This window comes from Leptopilina boulardi, unplaced genomic scaffold, assembly GCF_019393585.1.
Source record: "Leptopilina boulardi isolate dan_hultmark-lab unplaced genomic scaffold, ZJU_Lbou_2.1 LbouV2_300, whole genome shotgun sequence".
NCBI lineage: Eukaryota > Metazoa > Arthropoda > Insecta > Hymenoptera > Figitidae > Leptopilina > Leptopilina boulardi.
The window spans coordinates 1,739,837-1,760,352 of NW_026137864.1; the positions used below are offsets into that span (position 1 = coordinate 1,739,837).

The 20,516-nt window shown below is 22.0% G+C and overlaps 2 protein-coding genes across 4 annotated transcripts; one reads left to right on the forward strand and one right to left on the reverse strand.

Annotated features, from left to right (window-relative positions):
• The first annotated feature begins 792 nt into the window (after nucleotides 1-792).
• Nucleotides 793-12,817, forward strand: LOC127282552 (protein phosphatase 1 regulatory subunit 3C-B). 2 transcript variants are annotated; one of them, XM_051306855.1, is made up of 4 exons: nucleotides 793-1,047; nucleotides 4,767-5,279; nucleotides 9,555-10,069; nucleotides 12,288-12,817. In XM_051306855.1, exons 1-3 carry the CDS (start codon nucleotides 793-795, stop codon nucleotides 9,717-9,719), a joined length of 933 nt encoding a protein of 310 aa, XP_051162812.1. In that variant the 3' UTR covers nucleotides 9,720-10,069; nucleotides 12,288-12,817. The 2 variants fall into 2 exon arrangements, with proteins under 2 accessions (XP_051162812.1, XP_051162813.1); XM_051306856.1 differs by lacking the exon at nucleotides 12,288-12,817 and adding an exon at nucleotides 9,042-9,158 and having other exon boundaries at nucleotides 9,555-9,693.
• Nucleotides 12,818-16,434: 3,617 nt separating this feature from the next.
• Nucleotides 16,435-19,625, reverse strand: LOC127282550 (serine protease snake-like). Of its 2 annotated transcripts, none has more exons than XM_051306853.1 (6): nucleotides 19,495-19,625; nucleotides 19,124-19,278; nucleotides 18,926-19,035; nucleotides 17,768-18,021; nucleotides 17,082-17,251; nucleotides 16,435-16,669 (listed from the first exon to the last, which is right to left on the reverse strand). In XM_051306853.1, exons 1-6 carry the CDS (start codon nucleotides 19,580-19,582, stop codon nucleotides 16,502-16,504), a joined length of 945 nt encoding a protein of 314 aa, XP_051162810.1. In that variant the 5' UTR covers nucleotides 19,583-19,625; the 3' UTR covers nucleotides 16,435-16,501. The 2 variants fall into 2 exon arrangements, with proteins under 2 accessions (XP_051162810.1, XP_051162811.1); XM_051306854.1 differs by having other exon boundaries at nucleotides 19,124-19,218; nucleotides 19,495-19,618.
• Between the last annotated feature and the right edge of the window lie 891 nt (nucleotides 19,626-20,516).

Below are 20,516 nucleotides of genomic sequence, written 5' to 3' on the forward strand. Positions count from 1 at the left end.
TTCTAAATAGCGCTATATATATAATTTCATTTAATATTATTCATTATAATTATTGATTGTTATTATTATTATTATATAATAATAGTAATAATAATATAATATTAATATTATATAATATAATTATAATTATTATTATAATAATAATAATATTAATAATAATAATAATAAAATATTTTTTGTATTGAAAAAAATATAAAATATAGGTATGTGACGCTTCACGGTGAAAGGGACATTAGAAGCAAAAAATTTTAGGTTATGTGTAATAATTTTACCTTTTATTAAACGTTCATTTTTAATTATATAAAATCAAAATTAGTTTTTATTGAATAATTTTTGGGCGTATAGCGAAGATTTAAATATAAATGATTTGTAATGAGAGTTAATTCGGTTTGTGTATTTTTACTTAAAAATTTCAAAACATAACCTAAAATTACATATATATTTGGATGTTCGCTGGGGGCGTGGTTTACCATTTTTGTCCTATAGTTTCAATATAGTACTATTTTTCGCCACTATGTCTAAAAATTACGCTGATTGGTGAAAGTTGGACAAAAAGCCAACTTTCAATAGTTAAAATTTTTTTTTTTTTTTAATATTATAGAGAGCGTTTTCCAGTAAGGGACATTTCGCAATATTAAAATTTTATTTAAAAAAAAATATTAAAAAGGAAATTGAAAAATGTAACTTGAATATACCAACTAAAAATAATAATAATAAATAAATAAAAAATAATAATAATAATTACATACCTATTTTAATAAAATGGAATTTTTTTTCATGTTTCAGATCTAAATGTGTTCGGTAGCAACGATGCCAGCGGAGCTGATTTTGGGACATAGTCCCCCGGTTTATAATCCACTTTTATACAGCTCCTTAATGGTTAAAACACCGCCGATCACCAATAGATCGGTACCACCACGAATACGTCCATGTCTTTCTGTTGGGTCACTTAATTTGGATGGTTTATTGAAAAACAATCACGATGTTATAAATAAACGAAAAAAACGAGTGGTATTTGCTGACGATCGTGGACGTCCTCTCACTGAGGTAATTTCAATTTTCTCTAAAAAAAAAAAAAAAAAAAAAAAAACAACATGTTTTCATGAAAAATAGAAATTATTTTTGATAGTTATAAAATCAATTTTGTAAACAAAAAATAAATGTTTTATTTACTCTAACAAAAAATATGAATTAACAAAATTTTTTAATTTAAAAAAAAATAAATTTTTAAAAAAATATAATTTTTTTTGTATTTTAAAATTATCAAAAAAAAAAAACCGGTTTATAAAATTTTTGAAGAAAAACTTTCTATGTTATATGAGTGACACTTGACACAAATTAATTTTTTTTAAATCTATAAAGTAAAAGTTTACAAAAAAAAATTAATATTAAATATTTACTCAAATATTTAAAAAATAGAAAATGTATTTTGGGACATTATAAGCCCCCCCAACCATGTATAAGGTCGTTGAACATATAAATCTGAGCTTGACTAAATTAATATTCAGTCAGTCTGCGAAGATATTAGATTTGAATAAATTTAAATAAATTTAAATATTAAGAAAGTATTTCTTTTCTAATATCTTATAAGCAATAAGAGAAGGTCAATTTAATGTTACTTGAGATAAACACTCGAGATTTCACAATTGATTTTTACGCACATTTTTTTTCTCTTAACAATGGTGAATGGCCTTCGTTTACGTTAAATTTTCTGTTTTGAATTTTGACCCTTTTTTATTTATTTATTTATTTTTTGAACATCAATACATGAATTTTTTTTTGGAAAAATTTGTTACATTTTATAAATAACCGTCAATCGGGGTAATTATACCCACAAAAATGCTATTTTTTTATACAATTTCATTTTTATGTTCCGGACCCACTAAAAATTTGTTTTTAATTTCATTTTTTTTTCGTTTTTTCAACAAGAAAAAAGGGAACATTAAAATCATTCTGTATATTATACTCAATATGCCATTAAAATTCAGAATTAAAAAAAAAAAAAATTTAATATTGCGTTATGTTCTGGACGTCCTTCTGAAAAGTTTCTTTAAGTTAGACAACAAAAAAATTTTTTTTTTGCCACAGTTGAAACTATTATATATACCCATTAAAGTTTGTTTATCTGTAAAATAGCATAAAAATTATTTTTTGTATTGTTTTATCTATAGGAAATATTTTCTGTAGATAGTCTTTAAAAAAAAATAATAACAAATTTTTCTGTGGAAAATATACATTATTTATACTTATTTACACACTGCAAAACGAATTTTTGAAAATAATTAATTTTAAATAATGGGTACAATTTAAAAAAAAAAACAATGTATAAAATTTCTCGATGGCCTGCGATGGTATTATTATTTCGATTGACGGTAAATTTAAATAATAGGTAATTAATTATTAATTAATTATTTGTAATTTTTTATTACTATAAATAATTTATTAACATATAAATTTTTTGTTATTAAATAATAATTGAATTGTAATTTACTAATAATAATAATAATTAATAATTAATCATTTTTTAATTAATTTTTATAAAATTTTTCAGGTAAAGTTAAAAAAAAATTATAAATAATATTTCAGATGAAGTACCTCTTTTCCATTTTCTTTTTAAACATATAAATTATTAAATTAAATTCACTTAAAAATTAAGTTCACAAACTAAGCACAAGATTGAAATAAATATAATATGTTGCTAGTACAAAATCTCAATTATAACTGAGCTCCAAAATAATATTAAAATATCATGAAATTTGAAACTACTTCAAAAATTTGATAATGAAAGTAGTAAATACAATTAACCTTGCTTACAGAAAATAAACAATATGAAAATAATCGAAAGGCATTTAATATAATATTAGAAATAAAATTTTGACTCATCATTTTTTTCATTTATAAAGTCAAGTTTGTTATTGATAATACAAATAACAAACTAATAAATCATTTTAATATACAGTGTAATTAATATAGATTCTTATTATAATAAATTCATAAAAATAATTTTTTTACAAATTTTTTTCATTTACTCTATTTTCATTTTTCTATGATTATTTATTATTTATTTGTTATTCAATCAATAATATTTAAAAATTTATTTTTTTTAAAAATTTAAAATCAAATGAATATAATATAAATATGTGTACGTCCGCATGAAAAGGGACCACTTTAGTTTCTTTCATAAGAGCGATATTTGCATTAATGTTGATGTAAAAATAATCCTTATTGTAATTGGACAAAGTGATAATTATATTTTTATTTTCTACAAATTTAAATTTTAATTAGTCCATATCAGGGACTTTGGGATCTGCAGTTGTAAAATAAATAAACGTCAATAAAATATTTTTCCTGATGGTTGTAAAAAAAAAAAAAAAAAAAACTAGAAAAAAATATAGGGTCAGCCGGGGTAAATCCGAACGCTAATTATTTCAGCTTAATTAAAATTTTTAAAAATAAGTTCGATATGAGAATTTTTACCTCAGATCCTCTTCAAGAGATTCTAAGTATTATCCCATTTTTTGTTTGTTAATTAGCAACAGCATAAACAAAGATAACGAGTATTGCAAAAAAGATTGAAAATCAAAGATGACACTACTCTTTCAGTATTTTGTCTCGTATTTGAAGAAAAAGAAGCTAAAAATTCATTTTATTATTTATAATTGTTTGTTATGAATACTAGAACAGAAACTATATTTGATTTTTGCCTTCTGTAAAATTTTATTAATAATATCAGACCGTTCGTATTTACCCAGGAAAATTGGAAAACCGGGGTAAATCCGAACGGTATTTTCAATAATTTTTTTTACATCAGAGCCACACAAAATTGTTTTTATTTCATTACACTATTATTTTAACATTATAAAAGTACATAGAAAAAAGTTTTTCTTTCTATACGTATCCTCGTTAGTAATTAATAAGCAGAAACTTAATCTCTGTTCTCTCGAAGGAGTGTTTCAATTTTTTTGCCAAATGGTTTGTTGAAAAAAGTTTTTCAGGATCTTAATAAAATTTGGTATTCTACGGTTTTTGAGGTCGCTAATTACCAATTTGAAGTCAGTTTTTCAAAATTCAAAATGGCAGACGAGAATTAAAAAATTCATTGGATTCGCTCGAAAATTGTTACTCGGGGGGTTTCAGGGTCGCTTATTACGAATTTTTGATCATTTTTAAAAATAAGTTTTAGGAAAGTCCGCCATTTTGAATTTAAAAAATTTCACTTTTATTTTTGTATTTACATTCAATCACTCCAAAATACTTTCTGTAACAAGTTTTGCAAAAATCCGTTATGATTTGATAAAGTTATTAAAGGTTTTAATTGTGTAATGCATTTTAATTTTTAACCTGTTTGATTTTTGTATTTATATATGATGCATTATTACATAATAGGTTTATTATCGTCTTTTTTTTGAGTTTTTATATAAGTTTAACAATTGCAATACTTTAAATTTATTTTCCCTAAGATTTTTCTGAAATACAGTGGCGTTCATATTTACCCCCATATTTTAGGAAAGTTGCAAAGTATCGAGGTAAATACGAACGCTAAGTTTCCTGCGATTGTAATTTATCAAAAATTTTTGCTACCCCATAAAATTGTTCTATGGAAGTAAAGTAACAACTTCATGCACCAGAATACCGGAAGTATTTTTTTTTTAAAGAAAAAACTTATGTTATTGTTGAAACTTACTAAAAGCGTTCGGATTTACCCCGGTTGACCCTAAGTCGAATTTTGAATTAATTTTTAACCCTTTTTCTTTTTAAAATTTCAGGTACGCGTTATGAAAGAACCAAGTAATGTACCACCCCTATGGACAAATACATTTGTTGAAAAAGTTCTTCAATGTAAATTGGAATTTAGCGAAAAATTATTATCAACAAATGGCCAATATCCATGGGAAATGTGTTTTTCACCACCTGCCAGTGATTATTTAACGTATCGACGAAAATTGGATCAAGATGCAGTAAGTCTTGAGAATGTAATTATTCGTGAGGCTGATCAGTGTCTCATGGGCACAGTGAAGGTTAAAAATCTTTCTTATGACAAGGAAGTGGTCATAAGAGTGAGTACAGATTCTTGGACAACACACGAAGACGTGCAATGCAATTTTGTTGATCAGCCCGCCCATCAGCAAATGTTAACAAATCTTTACGACACCTTTCGCTTTAGTCTGACCTTACCTGCCAAGTCGAATGTCATTGAATTTTGTGTGCGTTATCGCACAAATGGCTCTGAATTTTGGGACAATAATGCCACCAAAAATTATATTGTCAAGAAAAAGCAGGTTTGTATTTTTTTTTTTTTTAAATTCAAAAATATTCTAATAATTTTTTTTTTTTTCATTTCCTCAATTTTTAATAATTTTTTAAAACAGGAATTTGGGTCAGAGAAATCAGAGAATTTTATGAAAAGTACTGGAAAAATATCAAATTTCTAAAAATGCTACTAAAATTATAATTTTTGAAAGTTTCAATTTAAACCTTATGATTTTAAAAATTTTTGTCTTACATTTTTATAATTGTGGGCCTTGATTCGATTTTTAAAAGAAAAAAAGTCATTTTAGTCGATTTACATTACACACAGAAAAATGGTATATTTGTCTCACAGCCCTAATAAATATTTATTTGATTTAAATAAAAAATTTTATTTACTCCAAATAAATGGGCTAGTAGGATGTGAGACAAATGTACGTTTATTCAACGCAAATATATTATATTTGGTTTAAATAAAAAATTTGGGTGTACAAAATTAGTCTAAAAAGTTCATTTTTTTTATTTTGAATAAATTTAATTATTTAATACATATTTTATTATTATTAACAATTTGTTATTAGAAATTAAATAAAATTTATTAATTCCTTAATAAGAATGTTTTACAGAAATAATTATCAATAATTTTTCTTTTTAAACCAACGAATTAAATTGAGACAAATTTTCAAGATTTCAATTCAGTTTCAGAACAAATTTTCAAAAATAATTTAAAGTTACAATTAAAAAAAAAAAAAGAAAATTTTTCAACTCTGATTTATGCACATTATTTGAATTCAGAATTTCGGAAATTGTTTAAAAATATTAAATTTTCGAAGAATTTGATTAAAATATTATTGAAAAAAAAATTAATTTTAAATGAAAATTTGTGAAATAATTGAATTTCAGAAGATTTTAAAATAAAATTTTTAAAATAATTGAATTTAAAAGAGTTTGATTTAAAATTTTTTAGAAATAATTGAATTTCAAGAGATTTTCAATTTAAACTTTTATAAATTTGAATTAATAATTTTTTTTTTTTTTTACAAATTTTAGACAGTAATTGAATTTTTAAGAATTTTCAACTGAAATATTATGTTCTAAATAGGAGTTTTAATTTTTGATGGCGTTACAGTTAGGATTTTTCAAAATAATTGCATTTTTGAGATTTTAAAAATTATAATTTTGTTGTAAATATAAACATTTGTTAAAAAACGATTTAAATAATTGAATTTTTGGAAAATTGGATTAAAACTGTTGAATTAATTAAATAAACAAAGAATTACGTTGAAAAAAATTTGGGAAAAAATTTTCAATTAAGAATTTTTCAATTAACATTCAATTTTATACAATTATAGGTACTAATTGAATTTGAAAGAGTTCGAGTTAAAATTTTTTCGAAAGTAATTAAATTTTAAAAGATTTTTAATTGAAACTTTCATAAAACATATTATAATGTTCTAAATAATTGAATTTCTGAAAATCTTAATTAAAATTATGAGCCAAAAGTTTTAAACGTTCAAATGAACAAAATATTTTTTTCAATCTATAAATTATTAAAAATTATAATGTCAATGTAATATAAAACAGTAAATTAAATAAATATTAAATTAATAACTTCTTTTTAGATATTTAAAATAATATTTTGTAAAAAAAATTCGTACTTAATGAAGTTGCAAAAAAATTTTTGTTCATTTGAACGTTCAAAACTTTTGGTACATTGAAAATTATTAAAATTAAATTATTCAACAAAGGATTTTAGGAATTTTATATAGAAAATTTAGAAATAATTGTATTTTAGAAGAATTCGAGTTAAAATTTTTAAAAATAATAATTGAATTTCAGGAGATTATTAATTGAAACTTTCATTTTGAATTGGTGAAATTTTTTTTTGAAAACTTTAGACAATAATTGAATTTTAGTGAATTTTCAATTGAAAACTATTTTAAATCATTTAATTTGCAAAGAATTTGTTTTAAATTATTGAAAATAATTGATTTTGCAAACAATTCAAGTTAATATATTTTTTTATTAATTCAAATTTAAAAAATAAAAAAAAGTCGAAAAAGTCGTTCAATCCGAGAGGCCTATTATTGAAAATCTTTTGAAATATTTTCATTAGTGTCAAGGAGAAATTGTTAATTTTGACTAGAAATCAGGGAAAAGTCAATAATATTTTTGTATCAACTCTGTAAAAATTAAATTATTAAATTTTGGAAAAATTATATTTATTCTGCAGGTGATAAAGTTTACAAAACAAATTGTAATTCACCTTGAAATATAAAAATAGTTTTAGTCATATTTCATAAGAAAAAAAAAAAAAAAAAAAAAATTCAATATATTTTGGTTCTTTTTTTATTTCTTTATTCCAAATATCAGAATTATGTCGTATAATGATAAAAGGTTAAAAGGTTACGATTTTTCTTTCATTATATTTTTTATTTTTAATTTCATCGTGACATAAAGTTAATCTTAATTTGAACGCAATAATCGGTTATAATTTAATTTTAATGAAGTGTGTAAAACAAAACCTAATTAATTGGAAATTTTACGTTACGAACAAAAAAGAAAAAAAAGAAAAAAGTTTAACTTTTCTTTGTCTTTGAAAACTATTTTTATATTAAAAGCTCATAATATTGAACTATAATATCGTGCAGTTTTATTATAGATAAGAAACAAAACGAATGAATGCGAAAATGAAAAAAAAAAAATGTTTCAATTACGACAATTATTCAGATATAATTGCATATATTGATAAGAATTAAATTGGCGCCACAAAATGATTAGGATGTTTTATTATATATTTTTCTCGATAATTTAATTTACATATGCATCTTACTGATGATAAGAAATTCACATTTTATGTTTATATTAATATAAAACTATTACATATAAATAATTATTGTCATTTTAAAATATTTATCAAAAAATGTGAATGAGAGAAAGTCACATGATTATGAATTATAAATAATAATTCGAAAGATGAGATTTTTTTTTTTCTAAAATAACGGGAATACTTGATTTTTAATTTGCATATTTATTTTTTTTACGTAAATGTAAAAAAAAAAAATTTATTATTGTAACTTTAAGAAAAAAAAAAAAAATTAGAATAAAAAATATTATTTTCAATGTGAATCAAGTAAATTTAGAAAAATTTCTATTTGACAATTTTTAATACAAATTAAAATTAAGTGATTACGAAGAATTGCAAAGGTCATTGTAAGACCTTTGCATTTTAACTTTAAGATGTTATAGTTACAAGAACTAGAAAAATATATAGAGAATTTCATAATTGATTACAAAATGCGAAAAATGGTAATAATTATTGCTTGATTATATAATTTATATTTAGAATAAAAAAAAAAAATGTTTTCCAATCGGACAAAATGTTCTATATTTTTTTTTTACTGCATTGTTCGGTGATGTTTTAATAAATTAATTAATAAAAAAATGAATTTATAATAATAAATTAACTATAATAAAAAATTAATAATAATAAATTGTAATAATAAATAATAATTTACTTATATAACGTAAAAATTATTTAGTTATATGGGGCATTCTACGTAAGATTTTTGCAGTCAAAAATTTTTTTTTAATACATTTTTTCGAAATTTTTTATGAAAAAAAAAAAAATTGTTTTAAATGAAAATCTTACGTGAAATGCCCGACATGGAAAAAATATGAAAAATTTCTCGTAAAATATATTATTTAAAATACATTTGGTATAAAATATTTGTTTTCGTTTAAAATTCTGAGTTAATACAAAATTGTTACAAAGATTATACACGGGATTACAGATTAAATCAAGGATACAATGGGCTTAAAAAGTATTATTTACACGTGAGAATACAAGGGACAGGGATTATAGAAGAAAACAGAAAAAAAAAAATGAATTTCCACCAATTTATCCAAAAGTGATTATTACTTTTTTCCTCAAATAAATTTTTACATATTTTATCATTTATAAATTTACACTTTCAAAACATTTGAATTTAACTTCACAACAAATTATATTCGCTAACATTTTCTAAATTTTCACACATTTACATATATTAAATCATATGGGCTTAATAATAAATTAATTAAACGATTTTAATATTATAATGAACAATTTAATTAGATAATTCATTTTTTTTTTTGGTAATTAATTTAATTGCTTCTAACGGTATTTAAAGTTAATGGATTTTTTTTTATGGAATTAAATTAACAGCCTCCTCATGAAAAATAATAATTTGGAATATATCATATTGGGTTAATTCTTTTTTTTCTTTTTGAATAATTCGATATTAATTTTTCTTTTAATTTTTCAGGTCGTGCTACAAAATCGTGATGAATTGAAAAAAAGCGATGAAACGCTTATAAAGGCAATGCACAATCGTACAAATGTCATTGAGGATGCTTTGAGGGTGAATATTCCTACGTGGAGTGAATTTGCTTCGTGGCAGCATCTTTCAAATGATGCACCTTATTGGTGACACCATTCTCTTTTTATGCAAGTGCACTATTATCAAGATCTTCACGTTTATCTACAAGAAAAAAAAAAAAAAAATACCATCTGCGTGTAAATTTTGGAGATTAATGCCTGTAGTGAATTGTCATCAGTTTGCTCCATAAAAATATGAATTATTCAAGAAAATCAACAATAAGAGAGAAAAAGATCAAAAACTTTATACGGAAATAAAGAAATTGAAGGCAATTGAAAAAATAAACAAAAAAAAACACAAACAAATTTATAAAAAGCATAGGCACAAAAAATTCGAGAAAAGAGTGAACGCAATTTGGATTAAAGTGATTCTTACAAAAATGGAGTCTTCCAATAAATATTGTGAGTTTGATATTAAAATTTATTTTTTTAAATTTAAATTACAAAAATGAGAATTTAGAAATTTATTTATAAAAATTTAATTTTTAGAGTTGTCACAAAATTTTCATTATAATTTTCCCTGACTTCCAAACAATTTTTTGTGTCTTTTCTCCGACATTTTTGAATTTTGTTCTTTTTTATCAAATTTGAATTTTATTAAAAAAAAAAAAAAAAAATTGTGATAAATGAAAATTCGAAAGAATGAAAATTATGTTAAACAAATATTATATAAAGAATAATTCAAATTATAACAAAAAAATTCAATTACATATTTTTAAAAGTATTAATGAAATTCTTTTTAAAAATTCAATTATTTTCAACGCTTTCAATCAAATTTTATGAAATTTTAATTAATTACAATTCTTTTAATACAATATATTCGAAAATTCAATTATTTAAAAAAATTTTTAATTTAAATTATTATTATTTTAAAAAAAACTTCATTTATTTCATAATTTTGAATAAATTCTTCGATAATTGAATTATTTATGAAATTTTAAATTTGAAATCTTTTAAAAATAGAAAAAGTCAAAACTTTTAATTGCAACTCTTTTAATATTTATTTCTTTCTATTAAATCCATATAATTAAAAAAAAGTAAATTTTTTTAAAATTTTTTATTTATAAAAATTAAGTTTGGTAACTAAAACTCTGCATATTTTACAATTTTCAAAAACTTCTACAATAATACAATTATTTAAAAACAATTAACAAATTAAAATTATTGCTCTTAACACATTTATTTTAATTTTTATAAAATTTATTTATTTGTAAAAAAAGTTTTTTAAAAATTTAATTATATTATTAAAAACTTTAATAGCAGCTCTTCGAGATATCAATTATTTTCAAATATCGAAATTAAATTTTTACAAAAAATTTGTACCCACAAAAAATTTTCATACTTTTAAATATTTTAAAAATTTTAAATCGAAAATCTATTAAAATTTAATCATTAACAAAAAATTTAACTGCTAAATATCAAAAATTCAATTAATTAAAAAATTTTAACAAAAATTATTCGAAATTTCAATCATTTACAAAAATTTTTAATTAAAAATTCACTAAAACTCAATTATTGTTAAAAATTTGTAAAAAAAAAAGTCTTCAACAATTCAAATTTACAAAAAAATTTCAATTTCAAATCTTCTGAAATTTAATTAATTCCAAAAATCTTAAAAGATATTATTCGAAAATTTAAGTATTTATAAATTTTCATCTAAAATTCTTCGCCAAATCAATTATTTCTAATAATTTTAATAATTTTTCAAAAATTTAATTATTTAAAAAAAATTTTAATAAAAAAATTTCTAAAACTCAATTATTGTAAAAAAAATTTGTAAAAAAAAAACCTTCAGCAATTCAAAATTAGAAAAAATTCAAATTTAAAATTTTCTGAAATTTAATTAATTTTAAAAATCTTAATAGAAAATATTCAAAAGTTTAGGTATTTATAAATTTTCATCTAAAATTCTTGGCATAATCAATAATTTTCAATAATTTTAATAGTTTCCAAAAAATTTAATTATTTAAAAAAATTTTAATTTGATATAAAAAAAAAATTAGGAGTATGATTTTTTAACTCATGGACATGTTAGGAACCTTATACCAAATCTAGGTTTACAACATTTTTACAGCACATTTTTTTAAATTTCCTGACAAAAAAAAAAAAATTTTCCCTGACATTTTTCTTATATTTTCTCTGAATTGTGGCAACCCTGATTTTACATTACATTTTTTTTTAATTAAATTTTTTATTACATATTTATTTAAAGTTTTGGAGTATTTATTTTTTTTTTTCAAAAGATTGATTCAAAAATATATATACAAAAAAAAAGAAATTTACATAATTTTAATTTTATTAAATAATTTTTTTCTTTGAAAGTTTTGATTTCAATTTTTTCTTTTTTCTAATACCAATATACATTAAAAATATGAATATGTGGAAATGTTCCGTTTTTTTCCAATGTCAATCATCATTGACAATTTGTTTTGAATTATTTGTCATTCTTCTTATCAAGAAATTATATATTTTTTTTTCTCATTCGCTAATTCTCTTAAATGTTCATTGATTATCTTTTCCATTTATCATTTGTAGAATAATTGTAATTTATCTTTTTTTGACCTTCCTTGAAACAATAATAATAATAATAATAATAATAATTGTAATTATTTATTTACAGTTTTGAAGGGCTGAAGCAGAAGATGATCATTTTATCCAATTTGATAGTGCAAATTTTTTCGTTAAAAATAAAATACGGAAGAATTAATTCACAATAAATTCAATGATAGATAAATGACAATAATAATTTTTTTTTAATAAATATTATTAAAATTGTTATTTGTATAGAATTAATGAGTGAAAATGAAAAAAAAAAATTTCAATTGCTAGCCAAATAAAAATGAACAAATGAATGTTCTTTTTAATTCACATGAAAATAAATGTGAAAATTGGTCAATTATTAGAATTAGATGGCAAATTATTATCTCCAATATCTGTGTGTGAAAATAAAAAGAATGAGAAAGAAAATTAATATTTGAATGTGAAAAAAGATAGACGATCTGTGAGAGACTGGTGAATTTGTGTATTATGTAAATAGTGTGTCAGGGAGGGAAGGTGAATATAGAGCGGAGACTTCTGGTAATACGTGTAATATACAGAGTTTTAAGACTGATAATTTAATTTTTATTTTAATTTCATTTTCTGAAATATCTCGCCATAAAAATGATGCTCGTCAAAGAATTATTATACATCCCATTTAAAATATTTATTTAATTTTGGAGAGAAAAAATAACTGCTGTTTCTTCTTCCTTCCTCTTTTTTCTCTACTACACTATATATATATATATATATATATATATATTTGTTAAAATTTATTTTCTTAAGAAATTATAATTAATTTCGATTACAATTATCTCGATTATTATTTTATTGTAAATATTTTTTTTTATAGATGTAGTTCAATTATTATTGTACAGAATTAATTAAAAACTCATTGTATTTCAGCAATATTATAATAAGAATTCATCATTTCATTGTATATTTTTGTTGTCTTATTAAGTTTATAAAAAATCGATACTATATATATATATATAATTGTAAATTTTTTCCGTCAAAGGTATGCACGTATATAATTTACTGTTAATTATAAGTTTTATATTGTACAAATTTTTGCGAATGTGCTCGTTAATACATGTTAAAATTATTATTATTATAATTATTATTATATTAAATATATATATATTGTAATAATTTCAATAAAAAAGGGAGAATGAAGCATATTTTAAAAATCTGCTTCAAAATCTTATTGTTAAATTTTGTGGTCTTTATTTCTTCAATTATATATTAGGTACCTAATTAATTAATTAAAATTAATAATAAATTTCATTTCATTTTCATTGCTTTAGTTATTTTTATTAATATAAACCCAAAAAGCACGTAATATATCCTCAATATCAAGGTAATATTACACGTGAGATTCGTAATATAACGCTGTAATATTACAGTAATCTTACAGTGATCTTAAAATGTCCGCCTCAAGGTAATATTACCGGTAATATTACTGTAATATTAACGGTAATATTACAGTAATATTAACGGTAATATTACTGTAATATTACAGACTGATTTGAGTTATTCATAAAGCATAAAAAACATAAATATATTATAAGTCAATTTGGCTTGTTGGTAAAACTCTGGACTCGTGTGCTTTGAGTTCGGGGTTCGCTTCCCTGGATGGGTAGATTTTTTTCGTAAAGAAATGTTCCCATAATATTACTGTAATATTCTCTTGTAATATTACCTTAATATTACGGTATAATATTACTGCAATATTACTGTAATATTACCTTAATATTAGCGCGTAATATTACAGTAACATTACCGGTAATATTACCTTGAGGCGGACATTTTAAGATCACTGTAAGATTACTGTAATATTACAGCGTTATATTACGAATCTCACGTGTAATATTACCTTGATATTGAGGTTATATTACGTGCTTCTTGGGAATTTAATAATAAAATGGAAAAAAAATGATTTCGTTCATTTGAACGTTCAAAATTTCAGGCAGATTAAATTGTTTAATTAAAATATATTTATGAATTAATAGCAAGAATTTAAAAATAATAAATTTCCTTTATTCATAAACAATTAAAAGATTTTGTAAACTTTTATTAAAAAATTAAATTAATTAAATTAAATTACCTAAATTATTATTAACTTGGAACAGAATTTGATGTTTTAGAACAACTGCTTCGAATTGACTGTCTAGATTATGTTATAAATGATTTTATTTTAAGGCCATGTGAGACAAAGACACTTTTTGGTAGTTCCAAGTATTCTCGAAAGTAAGAAGAAATTTCGGGTTGAAATTTTGAGGAATGATAAAAAAGGGTTGAAGGAATTGGTCCGTTCTACTTATTTACTGTAATTGAATGCGAAATAATTTAAAAAAGTAATTAATAGTGGAATTAATGGGTTTTTGTTATTTCTTTGAGCGGCCACTAACTCGATTTGGCGCTAGTTACATTCACGCAACGTCTGTGTGTACCCCCGCCATGTTGAGTTCAACTTTCGTTTAAAAATGGGAATTTTCAAACTTTTATTCTTAATACTTAAACGCAAAATATTGCTTCAAACCGAGAACAGCGCCATTCTGAATGCTATTCTCTATCATATTTTACAAATTTCAACCAAAAATTCTTTACCATTTTAGAGAAAACTTGGTAAAACGATACCATGTTTTTTGCATGGGAGTCACGTGGGTATTTCCCACATGGCCTTAATTAAATTGTTAATTGTTTTAAAAAATTTACTATACAAATGCACTCTTACTTTCGAATTTTTCTATTTCTCGAAACCCCATGCAGAAAGAAGACAAATGTATCATTTTTTTCATTATTATTTTAAATATAATATTATGAAATCTTTAAAATAACTTATAAAAAAAAGAAATTTTCACTTTTTTAATGTGTTATTAACTTATTTTTCACTTATTTACAAGTAAAATCTACAAATATAGTTTAAAAAGTTTTTTTTTTTTGCTGGGAACCAACGTCGCTGAACATCAGCTAATCACTGAATATATCCATACAAAACTATATTTGCGTGTGTTGTTTTGGAAAGGTAATTTGTAATTTAACTGCTATTTGTTTTATATACTTTGAAATTACTTTTAAAATCGTATATATGTATGTAAGTATGAAAATGATGAAAATGAAATTTGTAAATATTTGCACATGACATTTTAAGAGGTTATAAACAGTAAGAATTTCTCAAACGGATCATCTAAAATTTTCAAAGAGTAATTAATTAATAACATCTAATTATTATGTATAATAATTTAATTTAATTAATTAAATTTAATTTTTATTAATAATAAATAATAATTATTTATTAATATAACTTTTTTTTCTATAATTGAGAGTCATTTTTTTCAAAACGGTTTTATAATCAGAAATTAAGGTCATGTGATTGTTGTGATTTCATATATACGTAAATATTCACCTCAGTTTTTCTCGTAAAATATTTGTGGAGAACTCAAAAATAGTATAATGATTCGTTAACATGTGCTAGAGTATATTAATATTATTTTGTCAAAAAAATTTAATATACTCTGGCACATTACAATGAATCTTTATATTATTTTTGAGTTAAAATTGTCAACTGGATCTCGACAAATTTTTTTTATTTAAGACAGCTAAAAATTAGCTAACTAATTAAAAAAAACAACTAAAACGTATTTTGGTGCGCTGATTACGAAAATAATAGTAAAAATTGACGCAAATTTGATTATCATGGTGAAAATAATAAAAAATACTATAAAATCATAGTTTTTTGCAATTTACTCGTAAAAAACGCAAAATTTCGAAAAATGTTTCAAACAAAAGTTGTAGGTCTAAAAAAAACACATATTTTATGTTGTTTACATTTTTTTACTAAAAGTGATTATTTTTCGAGAAAAATCCAAAAACCGATAAATAACATTATAACTATAGAGAAAAATTTGGTACTTGTAAGTATAATAATGTATTTTGATGCGCTGATTGCAAAAATGATAGTGAAAATTGGTGCAAAATTTGCATGGTGAAAACCATAAAAAAAACCATAAAATTATGGTTTTTTGCGATTAACTTGTAAAAAATGCAAAAATTCAAAAAAAAATTTTTGAACAAATGTCTCATAAAAATACACATTTTATGTCCTATACAGGATGACTGTGATTGGTATATATTATGTTACTTCACCCGAAAATTAAATTTTTTTGAGAGGATCATTATCCTCTGACCTAGAGTGGACCAATAATTCCTCTAAAAGACATCTTAAAGATTAAATTTGTTTATTTATTTATTTTTTTTTTTATTTGACATAAATAATTTACATTATTTTTTCTTTCAAGGCCAAACAATATTTTCTATCCAATCGAGATAAAAACTCACTTTTGTATATACAGCTGGAGAATTTTTGAAGCCACAAAATTTTCCAAAACTCGTAATTCCATCAATACTGTACATGCAGTAAGGTTCTTTTAAGACTCTCTGCAAAGGACCTCCACTATCGCCCTAAAATTTCCTCTATTTAATAAAATCACTCAAAAATAGTTATATTTTTATATGATATACAAGTTGTGGTAACATTGCACAATTTCTTAAAACGTCGAATTTTTATTTAACAGAACTTTTATTTGTTCAAATAAATATCTAGTAGAAAATATTCTGATTCGTCAATTTTTAAATTTGCGTTCAAAATTTTTCTCCCAGTTATTTAATTGAAGGAATGAAAGTTTTGTAAAATTAAAATTCGTCTAGAAAAGAATTATTTCTAATATATATATATATATATATATTCTTTCTGTAAATTAAAAATTCTTTTAATTAATTATTCTATCCAATAAAAATTCGAAAAATAATAATTCTGCCAAATTTAAATTAATAAAATTCTCTAAAATGAAAATGTATATATGCAAATTTTAACCTGACATGTATCTCTGCCTCCGTCTATAATTCCAGCACAGAGCATACTGGATTTAATGCCATTTGGCAGAGATTTACTTCCGACATCTATTTTAAAACTATTATTACAAATATTTTGTGACACGTATTCAAGTTGAATCTTCATCAGATCATCACTTCCCTTAATATTTTCTGCAAATTTTATGAGTCAATTTATTATATTTCGACTAAAAAGTCATTATGCCGATTAATTTTTAAAATATATACCGACTTCAAAAAAAAAAAAATGCAAATTGTTCATTATTAAATTTATTATTAAGTGAACTAAACGTTAGAAAGAAAAAATGTTTAATACCAAAAATTAACTTAAAAGTAGTGTTTTAATGGCTGCTAACTTAGAATGTTTTTAATAAAAATGCTTTAAAAAAATTGTGAGACACAGATAAATATATATGTGAAACATAATGTCATTTTTGCATTTCATTTAAAAAATGTTATCCCTTTATAAAAAAAAATCCCGAAAAACGGCTAAAAAGCAGCGTTGTTTTTATTTTTTTGAATAAAAGAAATGAATAGTACAAAGAAATTTTGAAAGTTAATTGCAATGAATGTATATATTTGGAAATATTTTAATTAATTTAATGATTCTTCTTTCTCATAATTAATCGAGAAAAAAAAGATTTTCTAATATATTTAAAAAGTTTATACCGTATAAAGTTTTGCCAAAGCCAGTGGCAATTGTAAATTTTCCAGGGATTACCGGTTCTATTCCCAAGCAAGCAGGTCTAACGTCCCCATTAAAGTCCAAAGGTTTATCAAGTTTCAGTAATGCAATATCATCATATTTCGATGGTTGTTTATAATTAGGATATTTTATTCTTTCAATCACACATCTTTCTTGCATCTCACTTCCTGGATTCTTTATATTTGTCATGCCAATTCTTACTCTTGAAGCTGGACCTCTTCATTTTTATATTAAAAATAATAATTACATACATAATTTTTCATAATTTAATTTAATTCAAAAACTTTCCTAAAGATTTATTTGAAATATTCCGAATATTTCAAAATTTCAAATAAATCTTTAGGAAAGTTTCGGTGCTGTGAGGTCGAAAACAGCTTGCTAAAAAAATTTGAAAAAAATCATAAAAGCTAGTCTCAATTATAGTACTAAAAGAAAAAAAAATGTTCAAAAACAAACGGAAATGCAATTGCAAATGGACTTCGAATTTGGCGTGGAATACATCATATTAAATGTGTGAAATTCTAATTCATATACATTATTACTAGAGGAAACTACTACATGTGTTTATAATGATTTTGTTAAAATAATTAAGAAAGATATTTTCATATGATATCGCATTATGTCATTAGATAGAGATAATGAATTATCGTAATTTTTCCATACGAAAATAACATTTCTTGCTTTGTTAAATTACAAAAATTACATATATGGAATCAAATAGACGCAATTATAAAGATTTTTACATGACATTGCTGGGAGATTACTGTGTCACAGGTTCATTTTATATGTATGCATTTATATTTGTAATTTTCAATACATACTATAAACATTTATATATAAACGAAGTGTAGATAAAATAATGAAAAAAAAAAAAAAAAAAAATTCTAATGAGTACTCCATTGTTGATGAATGTAATTTTCCACTTAAAAAAAAAAAAAGAAAACATTAATTGACTGTAATTTTGTTATTTACAATAATTTTTAGATTAAAAAAATTTTCCATGAACTTCAAAACTAATGAAATATAATTTTACTCTATGATATTATTAAAAACAAAAAAAGTGATTAAAAAATTAAAAACAATTTTTAAAATAAATTAAAAAATATTAAATTATTCATTACTTGTCTAGCGATTCAACACAATGAGCAGCTGTTAAAATAAAATTTTCCGATATCAAAGAACCTCCACATTGCCATGAAATTTCATTTCCTTTTCCGTATCCAATAACAGCCTAAAATTTTATCCAAATTATATTTTTATTATTTATTTATGAGAGAATATTAAAATTATTTTACTTTTTTTTATATGAATATTTCTACCATGTGTGGAAATTCTTGAGGTTTTGCTTTAATTCCTCCGATAATCAAAGGGGTTTCAATAATTCCACATTTTGATACTGGTTTATAATCGCCATCTATTCGCAAAACGGGAACAATTTCCTTTGAATAAACTAATTTTGCATAATCTCTACATTCTAAAAATATAAGTTTTCTAATTATAATATTGTATTTTTAATTTTTAAAATTTTTTAAATTTTAAATAAATAAATTTTGTTTAAATTTAAAGTAAAAAAAAAATATACACGTACTTGATTTTTAATTAATATTATAACTTGAATACTATATAAAAATTTATTTAAAAATTCAATTATTATTATTATAATAGAAAAAAATATAAAGAAGTAACTTACTTTCCTCACTTTTACGAAGAGCATTACTTACAACAAAAAATCCAGAACAAAAAACAATAAATAAAGAAAATTGTATTTTTAAATGCATTGCTGGACTAGATGCGAATCCACATTGAGAATGTTATATTTTAAACTGATTATCTTTTATCAACAATTATTATGGTCAATCAAAATTAATTATTCATTGATTAGTATTTGTTTTAATTAATACTTCGCGATAAAAAAAACAACTAATTCTGCAGTTATAGTAAAAAGGTTTTTTTATTATTTAAAATTTTTCAATTTATTAATTAAATTTTTTTTTAATTTTCATTTATTTTGTCTTTCTTCTATTTTCTTTATTTTTAAAATTTATTTTTTTTAAAGATGTATCGAAAAATTGTTAGTAACGGTATTGTTTGACAGTTTTTTTTTATAGGCGAGTAAGATTACTGAGGTGGGAATGATGTTTTTATTAAAGATTTAATAAATAGAATTTTTATTATTTAAATTGAAAGAATCGTTTATTTTAAAGTAAAAAATTGAACACAATATTTTAACGCCGAAATAAAAATAAGAGAAAACATAAAAAGATTTCAAATAATTCACTTTGTAGACATTTTTAACGATGCGGAATATTAAAAATCCGCATCACGGTATTCGTGATCAGCACTAGAATTTACTCTAAATAATATTCACTCAATTAAATTTATGGGATTTCTCAAATTAGACCTATCGGAATATTTATGGTGATGGTGAATTAAAAATTAGTGCGATTCCAAGTGAGATTTTGACTTTTTCGGAGTAGGTTAACCGATTGCAATGAAACTTTGGAATTTTGTTATATATAGTAAGACTAATCTTTAACGTAAATTTCAGCCTAAAATATTTGTTAGTTTACGAGATTTGCAATAATAACAAAAAATTTAAAACTGCTATATCTTCCGTTCTAATAAACGGATTGAGGTCTACTTTTTTTTAAAATGTCAAGGAAAATGAGAGGAATAAATCTCTTTCAGAACATTTTTTTATAATTTTACAAC

Coding starts and splice junctions, on each gene's coding strand:
- LOC127282552 (XM_051306855.1), top strand. CDS start 793: ATGTGTTCGGTAGCAACGATGCCAGCGGAGCTGATTTTGGGACATAGT. Junction 1,048..4,766: donor GTGGACGTCCTCTCACTGAG/GTAATTTCAATT, acceptor TTAAAATTTCAG/GTACGCGTTATGAAAGAACC. Junction 5,280..9,554: donor ATATTGTCAAGAAAAAGCAG/GTTTGTATTTTT, acceptor TTAATTTTTCAG/GTCGTGCTACAAAATCGTGA.
- LOC127282550 (XM_051306853.1), bottom strand. CDS start 19,582: ATGCATTTAAAAATACAATTTTCTTTATTTATTGTTTTTTGTTCTGGA. Junction 18,022..18,925: donor TGTGTTGAATCGCTAGACAA/GTAATGAATAAT, acceptor ATAAAAATGAAG/AGGTCCAGCTTCAAGAGTAA. Junction 17,252..17,767: donor CTTTGGCAAAACTTTATACG/GTATAAACTTTT, acceptor TAAAATTTGCAG/AAAATATTAAGGGAAGTGAT.